The 25,664-nt window shown below is 48.4% G+C and overlaps 2 protein-coding genes and 3 non-coding genes across 5 annotated transcripts; 1 reads left to right on the forward strand and 4 right to left on the reverse strand.

Annotated features, from left to right (window-relative positions):
• Positions 1-283: 283 nt before the first annotated feature.
• Positions 284-5,770, reverse strand: RPL27A (ribosomal protein L27a). Its single transcript, XM_063943728.1, has 5 exons — positions 5,741-5,770; positions 4,237-4,300; positions 2,136-2,211; positions 552-726; positions 284-449 (listed from the first exon to the last, which is right to left on the reverse strand). The coding sequence occupies exons 1-5, from the start codon at positions 5,741-5,743 to the stop codon at positions 321-323; spliced, it is 447 nt and encodes a 148-aa protein (XP_063799798.1). The 5' UTR covers positions 5,744-5,770; the 3' UTR covers positions 284-320.
• Positions 1,257-1,388, reverse strand: LOC134968003 (small nucleolar RNA SNORA3/SNORA45 family). The gene has a single exon (XR_010189305.1). It is a non-coding gene; the product is annotated as a small nucleolar RNA SNORA3/SNORA45 family (small nucleolar RNA).
• Positions 2,396-2,527, reverse strand: LOC134968001 (small nucleolar RNA SNORA3/SNORA45 family). The gene has a single exon (XR_010189303.1). It is a non-coding gene; the product is annotated as a small nucleolar RNA SNORA3/SNORA45 family (small nucleolar RNA).
• Positions 4,379-4,510, reverse strand: LOC134968002 (small nucleolar RNA SNORA3/SNORA45 family). Its single transcript, XR_010189304.1, has one exon. It is a non-coding gene; the product is annotated as a small nucleolar RNA SNORA3/SNORA45 family (small nucleolar RNA).
• Positions 5,771-5,911: 141 nt separating the features above from the next.
• On the forward strand, positions 5,912-25,029 carry LOC134966744 (bromodomain-containing protein DDB_G0280777-like). Its single transcript, XM_063943727.1, has 3 exons — positions 5,912-6,058; positions 21,459-21,553; positions 22,429-25,029. The coding sequence occupies exons 2-3, from the start codon at positions 21,486-21,488 to the stop codon at positions 24,608-24,610; spliced, it is 2,250 nt and encodes a 749-aa protein (XP_063799797.1). The 5' UTR covers positions 5,912-6,058; positions 21,459-21,485; the 3' UTR covers positions 24,611-25,029.
• The last annotated feature ends 635 nt before the right edge of the window (positions 25,030-25,664 follow it).

Below are 25,664 nucleotides of genomic sequence, written 5' to 3' on the forward strand. Positions count from 1 at the left end.
TAACTTATCCACAGGCTACAGCTAGTATTCCAGGAGAGGGCACTGCTGGCTACTCTCGAGACCATACACTCATTTATACTGACAATGCCCCATTTCCACCTTTGTACCTGCCCCGTTACAAGCCGTCCCAATTCTTAGTGATTTGTAGAACAGATGCTGAAGGATTTTTTTTATTTTTTATTTAATAAAGAATTTGCAGGAAAGTTTTTAGGCAGAGGGAAAACCACTGCTCGAGATGGGCCGGTGCCTGACCAGGATAAATAAGGCGTGTAATACAACAGTGTACAGAACGTATCTTTAATGGTCGTTTCCAGCAACTTTTATGCCACTAGTACACAAGCGCCGCCGACTCCCTTGATCTTCTCCTCCGCACGTCGACTGAAGAACTTTGCCTTTACGATCACTGGCTGTTTGGGGAGCTTCCCTTTACCGAGCACCTTGTAATAGCCCTGAGGAAGGGAAGAATTAGGCATAAGCGTGTGGTATAACGTATAGAAGAGAATACAGCAGTAACCTTGTATACACAGACTATAGCATGGCGACTCCCTTACCGCATGTACGGCATCAATGATTGGAGCTGGTCCATCGGGTTTCTTGGCGTGGTTCAGCCTGGTCTGCTCGCTGACCAGAGTCCACAGTTTGTCCAGGTTGATTGTGGGACAGAAGTGCTGGTTCTTCTTTAAGTGGTAATGTCTCATGCCGACTTTACCAAAGTAACCAGGGTGGCTGGAAAATCAGAGGAAGTCTTAGAGGTCTTGTTTGCTGAAAAGGCATCAGTAAGAAGATCCCTGTGGGTTCTTAACAATTAATTCTAACACTGGTGTCATTAAAGGCTATAAAAATAATGATGAACTACTCTATAACCGGGGAGGAACAGCGTTAGCATTTTATTACACTCAGCCCACCGATAGCAGGGTAAGTCTCAGCCTGGGGGTCCTAGGCCCATAAAAACCTACAGTTCCTGAACAGCGGCAGCTCATATGGTCCAAACCCAGTACCGTAACTCCTGGAGGCAATGGAAGTGCTCATCTCCAGGTGCCAGGTGTGTAGACAGGGGAGTCTGGAGGTGACAGGACTTGGTCTGGGCCACACACTGCCTGCTATCTATGGGTTACAGGGGGCGGAAGTTCCACCACTGTTCAGAACCGAGTGTTCCATTTCTGCGAGCCCAGACAGACTGTCGTCACTAAAACAATCTAAAATAGGCAGACTATAGGACACAAAGAATATAAAGCAGTGGAGATAGAGATATACTGAGGTGTCACTGAACCGGTGACTGGCTGAGCTACATTAAGAACCCGCCAGTGAATAAAGTACAGTGGTTACTCTCCGAGGACTCTAGCACACCAAGGTCACTAGCAGAGCAGAGATGTGACTCTAGTCTCGGGCGAGGGCACATAGCCCCAGAGACCAGTGATTCAGTCCCAGGCCTCAAGTAAAACCAACAAGTCATGTTTTCTGGAATTCTTTAATCATGCACAGGCGAGTTTCTGTTTTGCGGAGTCAGTGAATAATCCCACCCGCTTCGACAGACAGAAACACTCTAAACCCCTGTTGGCAGTTCTTGAAGACTGGAGAGGAGAACCACTGGTCTCAATGTACAGATTAAGGCAGCAAAACTGTGGACCTGCGTCCAAGGTCAATGTCATTTAAAGCAATAGATCAGAGCCCAATAAAATGTTCAAACTTATTAGAACTGAAGAAGAAAGAACAGAAGACAAAGTGGCCAATTCAATAGTTCGGGGAGTCTAATTTTCCCATCTAAACAGGAATGTTTAGACAGCCAAATAATTCTCAAAATTAAATTGGTTTGGGTGCCCACATATATCACGGCCAGACAGTGTTCAGCCACGTAAAATGGCTAAACCAGTCTAAAGTCCAGCGTTGGGCGTCCAAACTCACATTCTGAGGCCCAGAGTGCCGACTTAGTGCACATTTCTTCTTGCACCTCAGGAGGATACACGCACACAAAAAAAAAAAAAAAAACACGTCATCCCCGCAGTTACCAGGCATCTAAACAGAGCAACAATTGAATTGCTCCTTTTTGAGCCCCCTAGTGGCAGTCGCAGGACAAAACAATTGAATCAGCCACAAAGGCTCAAAATGAGCTACTTAATCATAGTCTGTACACTCACTATTTATCAAAGTTAATTCTGTGGTGATGCATACCACCGGCGTTACCGCGCCCACCAGGATGCTTCCTGTGCTTGCCTAGAAACAGAAAAATAAGACCATATTAGCAATGAGTACACTAGAAAATCCTAATTCACAGTAAAAGCATTATATACATTGTCCACAGAGCTGAAGATACATCACAATCAGAAAACAAAACGCGTCATCAAAACTCAAGACCCTGCACTTGTCACAGGTATGAGGCGAGACTCTGGTATAATGGAAGTGTCACTGAACTGGTGACTGGCTGAGCTACATAGAGAACCAGCCAGTGAATAAAGATCAGTAGTTACTCTCCGAGGACTCTAGCACACCAAGGTCACTGGCAGAGCGGAGATGTGACTCTAGTCTCGCAGTATACATACACAACGAAAGACACCTACTCATTCATCCATGCAGGGTAGAGGGCCATACTTTATCAAGAGTTTTACACCATTGCTTTTCGGGCGGATGTCCACAAAAATGACGTATCACCAGGATGTGAGAAGAGGAACAAGCTGCAAATACTGGCGCTATCTGCCGCAATCATTTCACGGGGACTGCTATATTGTGCGCCATACTCCAGAAAGTAACATAAGCCCTGATAGCCAACACTATCTTTACAGCATCATTTCCCCAATATTCTAGGGAGCGATTAGTACCTACTCTATCCTATAAACCCACCTCTGCATACACAAGCCATAATATCTGTAATCCTCCATTTGCACATGGGTCTCTTACCATCTTTATTGGAACACAGCAATTACTCTTATTTTCAGTAAGAAATTCGGACCCAAATCCTGATCATTGCACGATCTCCCATTCCCCTCCAAGCTTCTGCAAGAGTCTTGTCTACAGGTCACCTGGCGCTAGATTTCACCTTTGGCTCATGTTTTGGTAACAGACACAGGGCATGGTGGTCAGTGACTTAACACTAAATCTTAAGGGCCCCATACAGTTATCCGACCGCATGTCGGAGGCGATACATTGTATGCAAAAGGTCAGCATCCAATGTATCTTGGGCGATTCCAGCCATGCCTGCGGGGGTCAGACCAGATAGAATGTGCTGCACATTCAATCTGGAGGATCTGACCCGATGCTCACGCGCATCCGATCGGAAACACCTCAAGAACGCCCGATTTCATTCGCCATATCAGGCCGAATACCAGATATTGGATGAAATCGGGTATTATCACTCTAGTGTATGGGGCCCTTACCACATTACTACAGAAAATGCTTCCCTATCCAGTTACATCCTCTCTGTACAGTCCACATAACCTCACATTTTGTCTTCCAACATTGCGGGGTGATCATATCATACAACTCATTAAGAACCTAGCAATCTGGTGGACCATTATGTAACAGGTAGCATCTATCCTTGTGTATCTATGCCTATTTCCCTATAGATTGTAAGCTTGCAAGCAGGGCCTTCCTACCTCTATAACGGTTTGTCTTTGCCCAGTTTTGTTCTATAACTGTTGTTCTAAGTGTAAAGCGCAACGGAATATGCTGCGCTATATAAGAAACTGCTAATAGTAAAGGTGCATACACAGCGTTCCCCCCTCCCCCCCCCCCAGCGATGTCAGCAGGTGTGAACGACTTTCCATAGCAGGACGCTATGGAAAGCCGTTCACCCCACCGTTCATCTTTTAGTAATACCAGATGAACAGCGGCCGCCGGCGATGAAGCCGGGTCATACACACTGGGCGGTTTTGAGCTGAAAGCAGCTCCACACACCAAAAGGGATCTGCTCTCAGCTCAAAATCACCCAGTGTATGAGCTTCAACTCCCGGAACTTTGGGCCCTCATTTCTTATACAACCTACATTTCCTATGCCTACATATCTGTCCGCCATTTATCCGGATCCATAAGACTCAGCCCAAGACCATCTACACCGGCTGTAACACTTTCCTGGAACACAAATAAGTGTTGTATTTCAGTATCTACGCAGATGAAACCCAAATCTAAACCCCCCACCCCTGGTTACAGTGCAGTGCAGTAAGCATTACAAGGAGGAATAAACTGGGGTGTGCAAGCAAGGGCTCGGAGGGCCGCCTGTCACCCATCGCTGTGCCTTGCACTCACCGATACGGCCATGTCCGTGGCTGACATGTCCACGCAGCTTCCTGGTCTTCCTTAGTTTAGTAGGCTGTTGAAAGATGTGACATAATTAGGGGGTGACAATTAGAGGCCATTTTAACACTGTAGACAAAACATTTGGTACGAGAAATGTCACTGAACTGGTGACTGGCTGAGCTACATTGAGAACCAGCCAGTGAATAAAGATCAGTAATGACTCTGCGAGTACTCTAGCACAGCAAGGCCACGGTCAGGCCAGAGATGTGACTCTAGTCTCGGGTGGTGGCACAGCCACAGGGAGTATGGGTTCCCAGCTCCAACCCACAAGTACCACTGACAGGTCATGTCTTCTGGATTTCTTTTATCCTACACAGGTGAGTTAGTCTGTTCTGCCGAGTATTACCCACCCCAACAGATAGAAACCCTGAAAACATGGCCTGTTAGGGGTTCTTGACTGGAACCGAGAACCATCATAGAGACAGCCTACTATCAGCTAGGTGATATCTGCCATAACTTCTCCACTCACTGTATGAGAAAATAGCCTGAAGCAGAGAGACAGGCGAGTCTGCACACTGAGGGAAACCCTGAGCAGATGTGTAATAACAGGACATTGAGACGGGACCCCTAGTGCGGCTTATGCAGCGTAGGAACGGATAAAGTCACTATACGGCTCAGGTTATATTAATGTATTACAGACTATGGGACGGGATACGACAGAGGGGACTGAAGAATAAATATTCCGGCTCCAGGACACAGGGTCCCCCCGAGCTGCCGCTACTATCATCCACATGGCCATGTATTGGGGACAGTAGCCTACTGCGAGCGGAGCGCAGTGCCTGAAACATGGCGAGCGATGAGAGCCTTTAAGGACCCACGTCTAATGAGGTTCTGGGGCAGTTTAGTTACGCTAACCCGGGGGAGGGGAGATCCTATGTCCTAGACCAGTGGTTCTCAAACTCGGTCCTCAGGACCCCACACAGTGCATGTTTTGCAGGTAACCCAGCAGGTGCACAGGTGTATTAATTACTCACTGACACATTTGAAAAGGTCCACAGGTGGAGCAAATTAGTTCACTTGTGATTTTGTGAGGAGACCTGCAAAACATGCACTGTGTGGGGTCCTGAGGACCGAGTTTGAGAACCTGTGATCTAGACTGTAACCAAGGGTTCTCTATAATAAAATGATAAAAAAAAAAAAAAAAAAAAATTACATACATACATACATATATATATATACACACACACACACACACACACATATAATAAAATCAGTGAGATAACACTAATACTGCACATATGGTGTGAGGAGCAGACACAGCGGCGCCATCTCCCCCCGAGCACATGCCGCTCCCCGGCGTCACCTCACGCCGCCACCCCGGGGATCCCACTCCCAGCCTGAGACCTCCCTGCCCATCCCCAGCAGCCGCTACACCCAGTCCAGGCCCCATCCCACTCCCCCGGCAGCCAGAATCCCGGTCCCCGGACGCCGTGCTTCAGGCCCAGCAACCTACCATGGCGGCGGCTGCAGGAGAAAGAGAGAGCTCGGGAGATCCCGCGAGAAGTCACCGGCCGCGCTGCTGACCTCACTTCCGGGGGAGGGGGGGAAGGGGGGGTGGGGGGGTGGGGGGGTGAGGGGGGCGAGCTCGCGAGACAAGCGCGGGTAGCGGAGGAGAGGGCTGGGGGAGGGGGTTGAGATCTCGCGAGAGCAGCAGCAGCAGCAGCAGCTCGAGGCGGCGGTAACAGGCAGGCACTAGGGGAGAGCAGCACCGTGTGACTGGCGGCCCTGGCTGGCCTGCGGGGCGGACATTTTGTGGAAGACACGTGACCTGGTACTGTATTTACATACTGGTAGACTCTCCGTATGGTGGGAACACTGGAAGTCTCATCATGTCACGTGTAAACCCCCCCAGGTGTGCCCTATACCCTCATAGTACCATACATCCCTCAGTAACACCCAGGTGTACCATACACCCCCATATCAACATCCAGGTGTATCATACACCCCCATATCAACACCCAGGTGTACCATACGCCCCTCAGTAACACCCAGGTGTACCATACGCCCCTCAGTAACACCCAGGTGTACCATACACCCCTCAGTAACACGCAGGTGTACCATACGCCCCTCCGTAACACCCAGGTGTACCATACGCCCCTCAGTAACACCCAGGTGTACCATACACCCCTCAGTAACACCCAGGTGTACCATACGCCCCTCAGTAACACCCAGGTGTACCATACACCCCTCAGTAACACGCAGGTGTACCATACACCCCCATATCAACGCCCAGGTGTACCATTCACCCCTCAGTAACACCCAGGTGTACCATACACCCCCATAGCACCACCCAGGTGTGCCCTATACCCTTTAGTACCATACACCCCTATAGTAACACCCAGATGTACCATACACCCCACAGTAACACCCAGGTGTACCATACACCCCCATAGCAACACCCAGGAGTACCCTGTACCCCGATAGTAACACATGGGTGCCCTACATACCTTAGTAACTCATAGAGAGGCAGATGTAGTAAGCCTGGAGAAGGGATATAGCAGTGATAAGTGGAAAGTAATAACGCACCAGCCAATCAGCTCCTAACTGTCATTTTTCAAATCCAGTAGCCCCAGGCTACCTTATAGCCCATAGTACCCCCACGGAGTACCATACACCCCACAGTAACCCCCAGGTGTACCATACACCCCACAGTAACCCCCAGGTGTACCATACACCCCCATAGTAACACGTCTGGACTTAAGCATGGCTAGTGTAAAAACCTGGCCTATAACGGTTCCCGGCTATTTTCTCTATAGCCATACAGTAGTTGCCGCCATTTCAGACGTTACCAGGACACTTTGCATCTAAGAGTTTCAGGCGATCCTGTCTTAGTGGACGTTGGAGCACTATAATCCATGTCATATTTACTCCATTTTATTATACTGTTTTCTCTAACGTCCTAAGTGGATGCTGGGGACTCCGTAAGGACCATGGGGATTAGCGGCTCCGCAGGAGACTGGGCACATCTAAAGAAAGCTTTAGGACTAGCTGGTGTGCACTGGCTCCTCCCCCTATGACCCTCCTCCAAGCCTCAGTTAGATTTCTGTGCCCGAACGAGAAGGGTGCACACTAGGTGGCTCTCCTGAGCTGCTTAGTGAAAAGTTAGTTTTAGGTTTTTTATTTTCAGTGAGTCCTGCTGGCAACAGGCTCACTGCATCGAGGGACTAAGGGGAGAAGAAGCGAACTCACCTGCGTGCAGAGTGGATTGGGCTTCTTAGGCTACTGGACATTAGCTCCAGAGGGACGATCACAGGCCCAGCCTGGATGGGTCCCAGAGCCGCGCCGCCGGCCCCCTTACAGAGCCAGAAGCCTGAAGAGATCCGGAAAATCGGCGGCAGAAGACGTCCTGTCTTCAAAAAGGTAGCGCACAGCACCGCAGCTGTGCGCCATTGCTCTCAGCACACTTCACACTCCGGTCACTGAGGGTGCAGGGCGCTGGGTGGGGGCGCCCTGAGAACCAATAAAAATACCTTAAATGGCAAAAGATGCATCACATATAGCTCCTGGGCTACATGGATGCATTTAACCCATGCCAAAAATACACAAAAAACGGGAGATAAGGCCGCCGATAAGGGGGCGGAGCCTATCTCCTCAGCACACTGGCGCCATTTTCCCTCACAGCTTCGTTGGAGGGAAGCTCCCTGTCTCTCCCCTGCAGTCACTACACTACAGAAAGGGTTAAATAAAGAGAGGGGGGCACTAATTAGGCGCAGTATAAACAATACAGCAGCTATAAGGGGAAAAACACTTATATAAGGTTATCCCTGTATATATATATAGCGCTCTGGTGTGTGCTGGCAAACTCTCCCTCTGTCTCCCCGAAGGGCTAGTGGGGTCCTGTCCTCTATCAGAGCATTCCCTGTGTGTGTGTGCTGTATGTCGGTACGTTGGTGTCGACATGTATGAGGAGAAAAATGATGTGGAGACGGAGCAGATTGCCTGTAATAGTGATGTCACCCCCTAGGGGGTCGACACCTGAGTGGATGAACTGTTGGAAGAATTACGTGACAGTGTCAGCTCTGTATAAAAGACAGTGGTTGACATGAGACAGCCGGCTACTCAGCTTGTGCCTGTCCAGACGTCTCATAGGCCGTCAGGGGCTCTAAAGCGCCCGTTACCTCAGATGGCAGATATAGACACCGACACGGATACTGACTCCAGTGTCGACGGTGAAGAGACAAATGTGACTTCCAGTAGGGCCACACGTTACATGATTGAGGCAATGAAAAATGTTTTACACATTTCTGATAATACGAGTACCACCAAAAAGGGGTATTATGTTCGGTGAGGAAAAACTACCTGTAGTTTTCCTGAATCTGAGAAATTAAATGAGGTGTGTGATGATGCGTGGGTTTCCCCTGATAACAACTGATAAAAATGTTATTGGCATTATATCCTTTCCCGCCAGAGGTTAGGGTGCATTGGGAAACACCCCCTAGGGTGGATAAAGCGCTCACACGCTGGTAAGAACAAGGGCTCTACCCTCTCCTGAGATGGCCGCCCTTAAGGATCCTGCTGATAGAAAGCAGGAGGCTATCCTAAAATGTATTACACACATACTGGTGTTATACTGCGACCAGCAATCGCCTCAGCCTGGATGTGCAGTGCTGGGTTGGCGTGGTCGGATTCCCTGACTGAAAATATTGTTACCTTAGATAGGGACAGTATATTATTGCCTATAGAGCATTTTAAAGATGCATTTCTATATATGCGTGATGCACAGCGGAATATTTGCCGACTGGCATCAAGTCTAAGTACGTTGTCCATTTCTACCAGTAGAGGGTTATGGACACGTCAGTGGTCAGGTGATGCGTATTCCAAACGGCATTTGGAAATATTGCCTTATTAAGGGGAGGAGTTATTTGGGGTCGGTCTTTCAGACCTGGTGGCCACGGCAACAGCTGGGAAATCCACGTTTGTACCCCAGGTCGCCTCTCATCATGAGAAGACGCCGTATTATCAGGCGCAGTCTTTTCGTGGACAAGCGGGCAAAAGGTTCCTCTTTTCTGCCCCGTGACAGAGGGAGAGGAAAAAGGCTGCAGAAATCAGCCAGTTCCCAGGAACAGAAACCCTCTCCCGCCTCTGCCAAGCCCTCAGTATGACGCTGGGGCTTTACAAGCAGAATCAGGCACGGTGGGGGCCCGTCTCAATGAATTTCAGCGCGCAGTGGGCTCACTCGCAAGTAGACCCCTGGATCCTTCAGGTGATACTCAGGGGTACAAATTAGAATTCGAGACATCTCCCCCTCGCCGTTTCCTAAAGTCGGCTTTACCGATGTCTCCTTCTGACAGGGAGATAGTTTTGGAAGCCATTCACAAGCTGTATTCCCAGCAGGTGATAATCAAGGTACCCCTCCTGCAACAGGGAACGGGGTATTATTCCACACTGTTGTGGTACCAAAGCCGGACGGCTTGGTGAGACTGATTATAAATCTAAAATCTTTGAACACTTACATACAGAGGTTCAAATTCAAGATTGAGTCACTTAGAGCAGTGATTGCGAACCTGGAAGAAGGGGACTACATGATGTCTCGGGACATCAAGGATGCTTACCTTCATGTAAAAAATGTACCCTTCTCATCAAGGGTACCTCAGGTTTATGGTACAGAACTGTCACTATCAGTTCAGACGCTGCCGTATGGATGGTCCACGGCACCCCGAGTCTTTACCAAGGTAATGGCCGAAATGATGATATTCTTTCGAAGGAAGGGAATATTAGTTATCCCTTACTTGGACGATTCCCTGATAAGGGTAAGATCCAGGGAACAGTTGGAGGTCGGTGTAGCACTATCTCAGGTAGTGTTGCGGCAGCACGATTGGATTCTCAATATTCCAAAATCGCAGCTGGTTCCGACGACTTGTCTTCTGTTCCTAGGGATGATCCTGGACACAGTCCAGAAAAAGGTGTTTCTCCCGGAGGAGAAAGCCAGGGAGTTATCCGAGATAGTCAGGAACCTCCTAAAACCGAGCCAAGTCTCAGTGCATCAATGCACAAGGGTTCTGGGTATAATGGTGGCTTCCTACGAAGCAATCCCATTCGGCAGATTCCACGCAAGAACTTTCCAGTGGGACCTGCTGGACAAATGGTCCGGGTCGCATCTTCAGATGCATCAGCGGATAACCCTGTCACCAAGGACAAGGGTGTCCCTCCTGTGGTGGTTGCAGAGTGCTCATCTTCTAGAGGGCCGCAGATTCGGCATTCAGGACTGGGTCCTGGTGACCACGGATGCCAGCCTGCGAGGCTGGGGAGCAGTCACACAGGGAAGGAATATCCAGGGCTTATAGTCTAGCCTGGAGACGTCACTTCACATAAATATCCTAAAGCTAAGGGCCATTTACAATGCTCTAAGCTTAGCAAGACCTCTGCTTCAAGGTCAGCCGGTGTTGATCCAGTCGGACAACATCACGGCAGTCACCCACGTAAACAAACAAGGGTGGCACAAGAAGCAGGAGCAATGGCAGAAGCTGCAAGGATTTTTCGCTGGGCGGAAAACCATGTGATAGCACTGTCAGCAGTATTCATTCCGGGAGTGGACAACTGGGAAGCAGACTTCCTCAACACGACCTCCACCCGGGAGAGTGGGGACTTCACCCAGAAGTCTTCCACATGATTATAAACCGTTTGGAAAAACTCGACAGGTATTGCGCCAGGTCAAGGGACCCTCAGGCAATAGCTGTAGACGCTCTGGTAACACCGTGGGTGTACCAGTCAGTGTATGTGTTCCCTCCTCTACCTCTCATACCCAAGGTACTGAGATTGATAAGATGGAGAGGAGTAAGCACTATATTCGTGGCTCCGGATTGGCCAAGAAGGAATTGGTAACCGGAACTTCAAGAGATGCTCACGGAGGATCCGTGGCCTCTACCTCTAAGAAGGGACCTGCTCCAGCATGGACCCTGTCTGTTCCAAGACTTACCGCGGCTGCGTTTGACGGCATGGCGGTTGAACGCCGGATCCTGAAGGAAAAAAGGCATTCCGGATGAAGTCATCCCTATCCTGATCAAAGCCAGGAAGGATGTAACCGCAAAACATTATCACCGCATTTGGCGAAAATATGTTGCGTGGTGCGAGGCCAGTAAGGCCCGACGGAGGAAATTCAACTGGGTCGATTCCTACATTTCCTGCAAACAGGAGTGTCTATGGGCCTGAAATTGGGGTCCATTAAGGTTCAAATTTCGGCCCTGTCAATTTTCTTCCAAAAAGAACTAGCTTCAGTCCCTGAAGTTCAGACGTTTGTAAAAGGGGTACTGCATATACAGCCTCCTTTTGTGCCTCCAGTGGCACTTTGGGATCTCAATGTAGGTTTTGGTTTCCAAAAGTCACATTGGGTTGAACCACTTAAATCTGTGGAGTTAAAATATCTCACATGGAAAGTGGTCATGCTGTTGGCCCTGGCCGGGGCCAGGTGCGTGTCAGAATTGGCGGCTTTATCCTGTAAAAGCCCTTATCTGATTTTCCATTCGGACAGGGGGAATTGAGGACTCGTCCTCAGTTTCTCCCTAAGGTGGTTTCAGCGTTTCACCTGAACCAACCTATTGTGGTGCCTGCGGCTACTAGGGACTTGGAGGACTCCAAGTTGCTAGATGTTGTCAGGGCCCTGAAAATATCCAGGACGGCTGGAGTCAGGAAAACTGACTCGCTGTTTATCCTGTATGCACCCAACAAGCTGGGTGCTCCTGCTTCTAAGCAGACTATTGCTCGTTGGATTTGTAGTACAATTCAGCTTGCACATTCTGTGGCAGGCCTGCCACAGCCAAAAAATCTGTAAATGCCCTCTCCACAAGGAAGGTGGGCTCATCTTGGGCGGTTGCCCGAGGGGTCTCGGCTTTACAACTTTGCCGAGCAGCTACTTGGTCAGGAGCAAATACGTTTGTAAAATTCTACAAAATTGATACCCTGGCTGAGGAGGACCTGGAGTTTCTCTCAATTGGTGCTGCAGAGTCATCCGCACTCTCCCGCCCGTTTGGGAGCTTTGGTATAATCCCCATGGTCCTTACGGAGTCCCCAGCATCCACTTAGGACGTTAGAGAAAATAAGAATTTACTTACCGATAATTCTATTTCTCGTAGTCCGTAGTGGATGCTGGGCGCCCATCCCAAGTGCGGATTGTCTGCAATACTGGTACATAGTTATTGTTACCAAAAAGATCGGGTTATTGCTGTAGTGAGCCATCTTTTCTAGAGGCTCCTCTGTTATCATGCTGTTAACTGGGTTCAGATCACAAGTTATACGGTGTGATAGGTGTGGCTGGTATGAGTCTTACCCGGGATTCAAGATCCTTCCTTATTGTGTACGCTCGTCCGGGCACAGTATCCTAACTGAGGCTTGGAGGAGGGTCATAGGGGGAGGAGCCAGTGCACACCAGCTAGTCCTAAAGCTTTCTTTAGATGTGCCCAGTCTCCTGCGGAGCCGCTAATCCCCATGGTCCTTACGGAGTCCCCAGCATCCACTACGGACTACGAGAAATAGAATTATCGGTAAGTAAATTCTTATTTTTTTGTTTATTTTTATTTTCTCTAACGTCCTAAGTGGATGCTGGGGACTCCGTAAGGACCATGGGGAATAGCGGCTCCGCAGGAGACTGGGCACATCTAAAGAAAGCTTTAGGACTAACTGGTGTGCACTGGCTCCTCCCCCTATGACCCTCCTCCAAGCCTCAGTTAGATTTCTGTGCCCGACGAGAAGGGTGCACACTAGGGGCTCTCCTGAGCTTCTTAGTGAAAGTTTTAGTTTAGGTTTGTTATTTTCAGTGAGACCTGCTGGCAACAGGCTCACTGCATCGAGGGACTAAGGGGAGAAGAAGCGAACTCACCTGCGTGCAGAGTGGATTGGGCTTCTTGGCTACTGGACATTAGCTCCAGAGGGACGATCACAGGTTCAGCCTGGATGGGTCCCGGAGCCGCGCCGCCGGCCCCCTTACAGAGCCAGAAGAGCGAAGAGGTCCGGAAAAATCGGCGGCAGAAGACGTTCCTGTCTTCAATAAGGTAGCGCACAGCACTGCAGCTGTGCGCCATTGCTCTCAGCACACTTCATACTCCGGTCACTGAGGGTGCAGGGCGCTGGGGGGGGCGCCCTGAGACGCAATAAAACATGATAAAAATACCTTACATGGCAAAAAATGCATCACATATAGCTCCTTGGCTATATGGATGCATTTAACCCCTGCCAGAATATACAGAAAAACGGGTGATAAGGCCGCCGAAAAGGGGGCGGAACCTATCTCCTCAGCACACTGGCGCCATTTTCCCTCACAGCTCAGTTGGAGGGAAGCTCCCTTGCTCTTCCCTGCAGTCACTACACTACAGAAAGGGTTAAAAAAAGAGAGGGGGGCACTAATTAGGCGCAGTATTAAAACATACAGCAGCTATAAGGGGAAAAACACTTATATAAGGTTATCCCTGTATATATATATATAGCGCTCTGGTGTGTGCTGGCATACTCTCCCTCTGTCTCCCCAAAGGGCTAGTGGGGTCCTGTCCTCTATCAGAGCATTCCCTGTGTGTGTGCTGTGTGTCGGTACGTTTGTGTCGACATGTATGAGGAGAAAAATGATGTGGAGACGGAGCAGAGTGTCTGTAACAGTGATGTCACCACCTAGGGGGTCGACACCTGAGTGGATGTGCTGTTGAAAATTACGTGACAGTGTCAGCTCTGTATAAAAAAAAAACAGTGGTTGACATGAGACAGCCGGCTACTCAGCTTGTGCCTGTCCAGACGTCTCATAGGCCGTCAGGGGCTCTAAAGCGCCCGTTACCTCAGATGGCAGATACAGACGCCGACACGGATACTGACTCCTGTGTCGACGGTGAAGAGACAACCGTGATTTCCAGTGGGGCCACACGTTACATGATTGAGACAATGGAAAATGTTTTATACATTTCTGATAATACGAGTACCACCAAAAAGGGGTATTATGTTCGGTGAGGGAAAAACTACCTGTAGTTTTCCTGAATCTGAGAAATAAAATGAGGTGTGTGATGATGCGTGGGTTTCCCCCCGATAACAATTGATAATTTCTTAAAAAGTATTGGCTGTATACCCTTTCCCGCCAGAGGTTAGGGTGCGTTGGGAAACACCCCCTAGGGGGGATAAGGCGCTCACACGCTTGTAAGAACAAGGGCTCTACCCTCTCATGAGATGGCCGCCCTTAAGGATCCTGCTGATAGAAAGCAGGAGGGTATCCAAAAATGTATTCACACACATACTGGTGTTATACTGCGACCAGCAATCGCCTCAGCCTGGAGGTGCAGTGCTGGGTTGGCATGGTCGGATTCCCTGACTGGAAATATTGATATCCTAGATAAGGATAGTATATTATTGCCTATAGAGCATTTAAAAGATGCATTTCTATATATGCATGATGCACAGCGGAATATTTGCCGACTGGCATCAAGTATAAGTGCGTTGTCCAATTCTACCAGTAAAATGGTCAGGTGATGCGGATTCCAAACGGCATTTGGAAGTATTGCCTTTGAAAGGGGACATTTGGGGTCGGTCTTTTAGACCTGGTGGCCACGGCAACAACTGGGAAATCCACGTTTGTACCCCAGGTCGCCTCTCAAAATAAGACGCCGTATTATCAGGCGCAGTCCTTTGTTGGCAAGCGGACAAAAGGTTCCTCTTTTCTGCTCGTGACAGAGGGAGAGGAAAAAGGCTGAAGAGATTACCCAGTTCCCAGGAACAGAAATCCTTTCCCGCCTCTGCAAAGGCCCTCAGTATGACGCTAGGGCCTTACAAGCTCAGGCACGGTGGGGGCCCGTTCTCAATGAATTTCAGTGCGCAGTGGGCTCACTCGCAAGTAGACCCCTGGATCCTTCAGGTAATATCTCAAGGGTACATATTGAAATTCGAGACGTCTCCCCCTCGCCGTTTCCAAAAGTCGGCTTTACCGACGTCTCCTTCTGACAGGGAGGCAGTTTTGGAAGCCATTCACAAGCTGTATTCCCAGCAGGTGATAATCAAGGTACCCCTCCTGCAACAGGGAACGGGGTATTATTCCACACTATTGTGGTACCAAAGCCAGACGGCCCGGTGAGACCGATTCTAAATCTAAAATTTTTGAACACTTACATACAGAGGTTCAAATTCAAGATTGAGTCACTCAGAGCAGTGATTGCGAACCTGGAAGAAGGGGACTACATGATGTTTTGGGACATCAAGGATGCTTACCTTCATGTCAAAGTTTACCCTTCTCACCAAGGGTACCTCAGGTTATGGTACAGATCTGTCACTATCAGTTCAGACGCTGCCGTAGGGATGGTCCACGGCACCCCGGGTCTTTACCAAGGTAATGGCCGAAATGATATCCCTTCGAAGGAAGGGAATTTTAGTTATCCCTTACTTGGACGATTCCCTGATAAGGGTAAGATCCAGGGAACAGTTGGAAGTCGGTGTAGCACTATCTCAGGTAGTGTTGCGGCAGCACGATTGGATTCTCAATATTCCAAAATCGCAGCTGGTTCCGACGACTTGTCTTCTGTTTCCTAGGGATGTTCCTGGACACAGTCCAGAAAAAAGGTGTTTCTCCCGGAAGAGAAAGCCAGGGAGTTATCCGAGCTAGTCAGGAACCTCCTAAAACCGAACCAAGTCTCAGTGCATCAATGCACAAGGGTTCTGGGTAAAAATGGTGGCTTCCTACGAAGCAATCCCATTCGTTAGATTCCACGCAAGAACTTTCCAGTGGAACCTACTGGACAAATGGTCCGGGTTGCATTTTCAGATGCATCAGCGGATAACCCTGTCACCAAGGACAAGGGTATCCATCATGTGGTGGTTGCAGAGTGCTCATCTTCTAGAGGGCCGCAGATTCGGCATTCAGGACTGGGTCCTGGTGACCACGGATGCCAGCCTGCGAGGCTGGGGAGCAGTCACACAGGGAAGGAATATCTAGGGCTTAGGGTCAAGCCTGGATACATCACTTCACATAAATATCCTGAAGCTAAGGGCCATTTACAATGCTCTAAGCTTAGCAAGACCTCTGCTTCAAGGTCAGCCGGTGTTGATCCAGTCGGACAACATCATGGCAGTCACCCACGTAAACAGACAGGGTGGCACAAGAAGCAGGAGGGCAATGGCAGAAGCTGCAGGGATTCTTCGCTGGGCGGAAAATCATGTGATAGCACTGTCAACAGTATTCATTCCGGGAGTGGACAACTGGGAAGCAGACTTCCTCAGCACGACCTCCACCCGGGAGAGTGGGGATTTCACCCAGAAGTCGTCCACATGATTAAAAAACTCGACAGGTATTGCGCCAGGTCAAGAGACCCTCAGGCAATAATTGTAGACGCTCTGGTAACACCGTGGGTGTACCAGTCAGTGTATGTGTTCCCTCCTCTGCCTCTCATACCCAAGGTACTGAGATTGATAAGATGGAGAGGAGAAAGCACTCTATTCGTGGCTCCGGATTGGCCAAGAAGGACTTGGTAACCGGAACTTCAAGAGATGCTCACGGAGGATCCGTGGCCTCTACCTCTAAGAAGGGACCTGCTCCAGCAAGGACCCTGTCTGTTCCAAGACTTACCGCGGCTGCGTTTGACGGCATGGCGGTTGAACGCCGGATCCTGAAGGAAAAAAGGCTTTCCGGATGAAGTCATCCCTATCCTGATCAAAGCCAGGAAGGATGTAACCGCAAAAACATTATCACCGCAATTGGCGAAAATATGTTGCGTGGTGCGAGGCCAGGAAGGCCCGACGGAGGAAATTCAACTGGGTCGATTCCTACATTTCCTGAAAACAGGAGTGTCTATGGGCCTGAAATTGGGGTCCATTAAGGTTCAAATTTGCGGCCCTGTCAATTTTCTTCCAAAAAGAGCTAGCTTCAGTCCCTGAAGTTCAGACGTTTGTAAAAGGGGTACTGCATATACAGCCTCCTTTTGTGCCTCCAGTGGCACTTTGGGATCTCAATGTAGTTTTGGGTTCCAAAAGTCACATTGGTTTGAACCACTTAAATCTGTGGAGTTAAAATATCTCACATGGAAAGTGGTCATGCTGTTGGCCCTGGCCTGGGCCAGGCGCGTGTCAGAATTGGCGGCTTTATCCTGAAAAAGCCCTTATCTGATTTTCCATTCGGACAGGGCGGAATTGAGGACTCGTCCTCAGTTTCTCCCCAAGGTGGTTTCAGCGTCTCACCTGAACCAACCTATTGGTGGTGCCTGCGGCTACTAGGGACTTGGAGGCCTACAAGTTGCTAGACGTTGTCAGTGCCCTGAAAATATATGTTTCCAGGACGGCTGGAGTCAGGAAATCTGACTCGCTGTTTATCCTGTGTGCACCCAACAAGCTGGGTGCTCCTGCTTCTAAGCAGACTATTGCTCGTTGGATTTGTAGTACAATTCAGCTTGCACATTCTGTGGCAGGCCTGCCACAGCCAAAAATCTGTAAATGCCCACTCCACAAGGAAGGGGGGCTCATCTTGGGCGGCTGCCCGAGGGGTCTCGGCTTTACAACTTTGCCGAGCAGCTACTTGGTCAGGAGCAAATACGTTTGTAAAATTCTACAAAATTGATATCCTGGCTGAGGAGGACCTGGAGTTCTCTCATTTGGTGCTGCAGAGTCATCCGCACTCTCCCGTCCGTTTGGGAGCTTTGGTATAATCCCCATGGTCCTTACGGAGTCCCCAGCATCCACTTAGGACGTTAGAGAAAATAAGAATTTACTTACCGATAATTCTATTTCTCATAGTCCGTAGTGGATGCTGGGCGCCCATCCCAAGTGCGGATTGTCTGCAATACTTGTACATAGTTATTGTTACAAAAATCGGGTTATTATTGTTGTGAGCCATCTTTTCAGAGGCTCCTCTGTTATCATGCTGTTAACTGGGTTCAGATCACAGGTTGTACGGTATGATTGGTGTGGCTGGTATGAGTCTTACCCGGGATTCAAAATCCTTCCTTATTGTGTACGCTCGTCCGGGCACAGTATCCTAAGTGAGGCTTGGAGGAGGGTCATAGGGGGAGGAGCCAGTGCACACCAGTTAGTCCTAAAGCTTTCTTTAGATGTGCCCAGTCTCCTGCGGAGCCGCTATTCCCCATGGTCCTTACGGAGTCCCCAGCATGGTCCTTACGGAGTCCCCAGCATCCACTACGGACTATGAGAAATAGAATTATCGGTAAGTAAATTCTTATTTTAAACCCGTTTGGGCCGATGTAGAGCTGGACGTATTTTGCGCCAATAAAACTGCAGGTAACAAGTTCACCTGAAAGACGCAATTTGTGCAGGCTGCCGAGCTGGAGGAAACTAGTCCTGATAGGCTATCCTCATTATGGTATATTTATAATTAGTGCTGGACAGTTGTTTCACAGACGATAACATACGTCAATATGGTGAACAGTGTAACGGGCACACAAATGTAACTAGGCATGATGACATATATAGTATAGCCGTGAGCTCCCAGTTCCAGCTAGCAGGGATACAGGTACTCATTCCGTGTGTGGGAGCATCCAAAGCAGCAGAAGACAGCTGGGTCTGAGGTGGACAGACATGAGACATAGGTAGAGGGAGCTTACATTCCTCATGGAGGGGGTAATGAGACAGTAGGTGCAAATAGGACACAAGAAGACTTAGTGTATGGAAGAAGTGGACTTGTGACTCTAGGAGGGGATATTTGATGGACGGTAGGCTGTGGGAGAGTCTGGTGGGGTTAGGAAGGAGTTCCGTAGATTAGGAGCAGCGTGTGAGGAGTCTTCGAGAAAGGAGAGTTTTGGGCAAGGTGAGACAACATCTCCAATCTCCACTGGTCCACACATCCACTTTTTTCACTGCTTGAAACATCAAACCCACAGTGAAGTGATTTAGAGTGGCGTGCCTGGGGCAGTAGATCAGTCTAGCCACAGCAGTTATGGTGGGTTGTAGAGGTTACATGCGGTGAGGGGAAGGTCTGCGAGGAGAAGGTTACAGCAAGCAACCTAGAGCAAGTGCACCGCTATGTAGCTACTTCCCGTGTAAGGAAGGGGCTTATTTCGGCAATGCTGCAGAGTTGGAGGCATCAGGACGGGGACTGGATGGGAAGGCTGAAGCGGAGTACAGCTAGGCAGCGTATTGTGGAACAGGAGAGGGTAATATGGTTAGAGGACATTAGCAGGGGAAAGATGGCAAGCTCAGATTTGGACATGTTGTGTTTGAGGAAGCATTGGCTGAGTGGAGATGGTAGAGAGACAACTGGGACATATGGGATAGGAGAGGGTGAAAGGTCAAGGGAGGAAAGGTAGATTTGGATGTTATTTGCGGAGAGGTCGTTGTGGACGCCAAAGGAGCGTCTAAGTTTGCTGAGAGAAATGTAAATATAGGAGGGATAGCAAGAGTCAGACGGATCTCTGCGTAGACCGCAAATTTCACTGCCACTCCCTGTTACCTAAGCCCACTACCTTGATGTTCTCTTTGACTGCACCCTTAGATTCACACCATATACTTGACAATGCTAAATTCTTTTGTCGTATAAACAACCCTTAATGAAGTCTAAGAACACTGTACGCTGTTTACTTAAGAAGTACCGTAAGGGTACGCTAGTTGCGTAACGATCGCTCAGCCGAAGGCGAGACGCTCAAGCGTCACGTTCGCTCACGGCCCAGTGATCACAGGACAACACGTTATTGGCTATGACTAGAGTAATGATTCGCTACGGCGTAGCGGACGCTCGAGACCACGAGGAGATCACCAGCGGCGCAGACGCTCACAACGCTATACCTTTATGTCTAAACCTTTTATCAATGAAATACACAGAATACCTTAATGTGAATACAGGGTGTAAGTGCAACCTTGTGTAACCTGACTAACTACAAAGCTGCTTGAGCGTCACCGACGCTCAAGTGAACACTTAAAACTATAGGAAATACACAGATACTGGTTTAGGGTCCAAAGCCTATTAACTGTATTATAACTAATATACTTGTAAAAAGGAATCACAGTACAAATGATACACTACAATATAACAGAGACTTCCTAACCGAATAACTATACAAGAAATACAATACAATACTATGCTGATCTAATACAATACAATACTAGTCAATGGGAGATACGAGAGAAAGAGAAGGGAGAGAGAGCGAGAGAGACGGAGAGAGAGAGAGATTGGCTCACAGTAAGACAATATGATTACGGAGAAAAACTTACGCACAAGGGGAAACGATCGCATGCGCCTCTGGACATCCAGCTTCCCGATTATCAGCAATGAGAACCGTTTGATGAGAAGTCAAAGCTGGATGCCACAGGCCCGTCTTTTATGCTACTCACACAATGCAATCTAATGGTCCCTACAACCTCATTGTCCATTGGACGCAGGAATTCGGCTTCGCATTATAACAAAAGGTCATAGGGTGATTCATACAGGTGGGCTGTGACGATTTCAAACAGCTCAGGTGGGTGGGAAACTAGGTTTCCCGCCGCATACCTGAGTATGAGTAAATAATAGAAATGGACATAAACTTCTTATGTCCATAACTATCCGCACGAGCGATTAATACGCTCCAAACCAACACCGGAATATCGTTAATTAAATACTCTTCCGATGGGTACCAAACACTGCTGTATGATTCCTGTTAGACCCTTAGCACAATACAAAGAGGGATTCCTCCGTTCAGGGACATTCCATATTAACCAAACTTTCAGAATCTATCAAAGGGACCATGGTCTACAAACTACATTAATTGTGAAAATATGTAACGAATGAGTCGCACGCTACGGTTACATAAACTCTACCGTAAATACGCATACCGTGCGCCCGCGGGTGCACGCTATTGCGGGTATGCGCCTTCACGGGAGAGCGTACGCATGCGCAGCGCAGACCAGTGTGCGGTGCAAATATGGCAGAGTGTATGGGGATATTTTTTCTGACTTTGACATACTCCATCCTGTTTTCTCTCATTCTCGTTCAGTAGAATGCCAGAATAAGTCCTCTACTCATTCGGAAAGCATATATAAGGTATCCGGATGGAAGACAGGCAGCAAATAGATAGTCAATAGGTCCACATGGACTTAGGCCATCAGGGTCAAAAGGTTGACAAGTTCAGAAGGTTGACACATGGTTTTTCATGGGGTTAGGGTTATGCACTAGGGGGAGGATTAGGATTAGGCACTTGGTGGAGGGTTAGGGTTAGGCACCCAGAGGGAGGGTTATGTCTAGGGTTAGGATCCATATAGGACAATTATTGACGCAATTTACTTTGTTCTTTCCCCAGTGGACACGGAAAATCAGCAGAGGAAAAATGACGGTGTGCGCGATGTTTGGATGCAAGAACCGCATGCACAAAGGGTGCGGGAAGCACTTCTTCAGGTAATCCGCGCTATAGGTCTTGATGTATGTTGAGTTTTAAGATCTGAATCACAGCTTATGTTATTGTCCATCAGATGTAGTTTTCACCTTTATAAAATTCATTCATCCTTTTTAAACCATGCATTTATAGCCTAAGGGATAGTTGTTTTGCTGCCAATGGGTAGGATGGTAAAGGGGCCATTTGTATTCCAGACTTTTCCACCTTGATAGAGATCTGGTCTCTTTCTGTGTTTTTATTGGGGCCATCCAGGTGCACTACGGCGGAGCTCATTTCGGTTGTTCTTGGTCTTTACCATTTTCTCCTTAGTTTAATTCTGCAGGCTGCTATTAATTTCTGCAGTGTCATGTGGTTGCTATGGCAACCACAGTTACATAGTGTACTGAGCAGAGAGGCTATGGAACGTCACTTTGAGCTGTCTCTGCTGTGTACTATGACTGCTTAAGAGATATGCGTTGCTACTTAAAGAGAAAAAAAAAAACTTAATTGCGGGATTGCTGCTTTAAGAAAAATAATATTTTACTTACCTGTATTACTTGACCATCTGGAATGTCTGAAATCACCTCCACCTTATAATATAAGATGCTGGCATGGATTGTATATTGATGATGACAATAATAGTCTGTCCATTGCCTAAAGCGGTTTTCCAGCTCTTTAAATTCCATGCGATTCCGGGGAGAATACAAGACTACTTCTAGTGGTCAGTTTCTGCAGTAAAAGTTCATAATTTGTTACTAATTGATTTTACCCTCGGCCAGAGCAGATTAGTGACCTGATTATCTTATACACATCAACCATTACGGTATAATAACAGTATCATCCTGACTTATGCGTAAGATATATTGACTATTTAAACTCCTTGACTGTCAATTTGCAGGTTTCCCATGAAGGACCCAGAACGGCTGGCCAAGTGGATCGAAGCGGTTCAGCGTGACGAATGGACACCGACTGTTCACAGCAAAGTCTGTAGCGACCACTTCACGGAGAAGGACTACATGATACGCCCAGGAGCAGCGTGTCCCTACCTCCGTATGGATGCCGTACCGGTGTCCCTTTATCCTGTCCAACGGAGAAGGAAAACGAAGAAGAGGAAGTATACAAGAAAATCTGTAGGTGAAATTCAGGTGACGATTCAGAATGACGGTCCCAAAGATTCCATTATGAATGACGGCCATGAAATGTTGATGGAAGTGCAGGATGCACATATGCAAGGGGTACTAGACCGAGCGCAGGAGGAGGTTGAACAAGGCAGGAAGCAGCTAGCGGAAGCGCAAAGCAGGAAGCAACAAGAAGAAGCACAATGTGGGCAGCCGGGGGAGAAAGCACCGAGCAGGGAGCACGGGCAGGTAGCACTTAGTGAGAAGCAGGTGGAAGTAACACAGAAGGAAGGGGAAGTAGGGCAGAGTGAGCAGCAGGGTGAGGTAGTGACGAGCAAGAAGCAGGTGGAAGTAGAGCAGAGTGAGAAGCAGTGTGAGGTAGTGACAAGTAAGAAGCAGGTGGAACTAGAGCAGAGTCGGAAGCAGTGTGAGGTAGTACCAAACAAGAAGCAGGTGGAACTAGAGCAGAGTGAGAAGCAGTGTGAGGTAGTGCCAAGTAAGAAGCAGGTGGAAGAAGAGCAGAGTGAGAAGCAGTGTGAGGTAGTGCCAAGTAAGAAGCAGGTGGAAGAAGGCCAGAGTGAGAAGGAGTGTGAGTTAGTGCCAAGCGAGAAGCAGGTGGAACTAGAGCAGAGTGAGAAGCAGTGTGAGGTAGTGCCAAGCAAGAATCAGGTGGAGGTAACACAGAAGGACAAGGAAGGGGAGGTAACGCAGACTGAAATGCAGGTTGAGGTAACGCAGAGTGAAATGCAGGTTGAGGTAGTGCAGAGGGAAATGCAGGTTGAGGTAGTGCAGAGGGAAAAGCAAGGGGAGATATATCTGAGCGAGAAGCAGATGGTAGCAAATACTGAGAAGCAAGGGGTGGCAGTGCAGAGCGAGAAGTCGGAGGTGGCAGTGCAGAGCGAGAAGTCGGAGGTGGCAGTGCAGAGCGAGAAGTCGGAGGTGGCAGTGCAGAGCGAGAAGTCGGAGGTGGCAGTGCAGAGCGAGAAGTTGGAGGTGGCAGTGCAGAGCGAGAAGTCGGAGGTGGCAGTGCAGAGCGAGAAGTCGGAGGTGGCAGTGCAGAGTGAGAAGTCGGAGGTGGCAGTGCAAAGCGAGAAGTCGGGGGTGGTGGCACAAAGCGAGAAACAGGGGGAGGCGGTGCCAAACGAGGAGCTGGGGGACGAAACTCAGAATGAGCAGGCAGCAGAGATGCAGGTTGATGTGGAGGATACGCAGAGCAGGAAGAACATAGCAGGGATCCAGACTGAGGTGGAGAATGCAGAGACCGAGAACTCAAGCTCGCCAAGTGACAAAGGCGCAGAATATATTCCAGTTGACCACGCGTATTCGGCTCTCACTAGTGACAAGGAAAATGATATTCCTGCTCCTTCCGGGAATCCCAAAATTGTTAAACTGAGGAAAAAAATCAAAACTTTACAAAAACAAGTGCTGAGGCAGGGCGTCAAGATAAAGAGCCTGAAACAAACCCTGGTTGATTTACGGAGAAACAACATGGTGGAGAAGGATCCCGAGCGGGTGCTCTCGGAGCACTGCAGCGGCCTGGCACTGGCCTTGTTTACAAATCAGCTGAAAAACGGACACAAAAGATACAACGCCATCCAGTACTGCAGCCTCATGAAGGAGTTTGCCTTAAGACTGTATTACGCCTCCCCAAAGGCCTATAAATTCTGCAGATTGTTTCTCTGCCTGCCGCACCCTGTATCATTGAGACATTGGAAGACAGCAAGCGAGGGGAACCCTCCTGAGCCAGTACAGACGGAACCTTTACAGGACGGACAGTTACAGGGGGAACCTTTACAGGACGGACAGTTACAGGGGGAACCTTTACAGGACGGACAGTTACAAGGGGAACCTTTACAGGACGGACAGTTACAAGGGGAACCTTTACAGGACGGACAGTTACAAGGGGAACCTTTACAAGAGGAACCAGTACAAGGGGAATTTTTACAGGAGGGATCTGTATAGGAAAGAACGTTCATCTTGGCTTCGTATGTTATCCCCCATTATATATAGATATTCTCCATCGGGAATTAAAACTCTGTCGTTCCACTTTGCTTTTATTTTAATTCCTTAAAACCTTTTCCTCTGTTGGTTGGACAATGCAGCTCCTTTTGAGTTCTATTACGGAGCCCCAAGGATTGTTACTTGCAGCTCCTCTGTGATCGGTGTGATCCGGGCAGTGACTGCAGTCTACTTAGGCTCCGGACTGTTTTATACACGCCACCTATACACCGCTAAGGCCGAGCCAGTATTTGGCGGTACACTGAGAACAGGCTCTAGCACGCAAAAAGACAACCGTAGTCTGCTGTAAGAATGTGTTATGTCTTTTCCATTTCACTTTTGTCTTCACTTCTCATCTTAATAAAAACAGAAACATTAATTTATGCAAAGTCCTCCTGCTCGTATTGTTATTGCGTTGTCGTCATTTCTAGTTCTCAGGAAGTGGCAGGCGTTTGGTGCTTTAACTCCACGTGCTGTCCTGTACTAGTCATGCATAGATAAAGAGATAACATATCTAGTAAAACATACGATTAGGGGAGAAACCAGGCAGTGAGATTGGAATAGGGGTTTGGGAATGGGACAGTATACATGAGGAATTGAATAGGAGCAGCTGCTCTTATATAGGTGAAAGCTTGTCCCTCTAGGCCGCTACAGGAACATCCGTGAGATTAGTCAGGGCCCATCCCGCTGAGTGTACCCTTGCCCTATTGAAAGCTGTACACTCGGCGTTCAGTGATATCGCTGATGGGGAAGTTCCATGACTACCTACAGGATTCACGCCAGGAAGTGCTGATGCATATAGTTATTGTAATACATTAATATTATCAATGTTACATTACACCAGTGACGTGCGGTGGGGTGAGGCAGAGCCTTTCCTGTCATACTAACGTTTGTGCCAGAGTTTTTACTGTATAAAGTATATGAAAAATACAAAGAATATGTTTGAAATATCTTCTTAGCATTATTCTAATCATTTTTATAGCCAAAACTGCGGAGCAAAAAGTCTATGGCAGGTGAG

This window comes from Pseudophryne corroboree, chromosome 10 (assembly GCF_028390025.1).
Source record: "Pseudophryne corroboree isolate aPseCor3 chromosome 10, aPseCor3.hap2, whole genome shotgun sequence".
NCBI lineage: Eukaryota > Metazoa > Chordata > Amphibia > Anura > Myobatrachidae > Pseudophryne > Pseudophryne corroboree.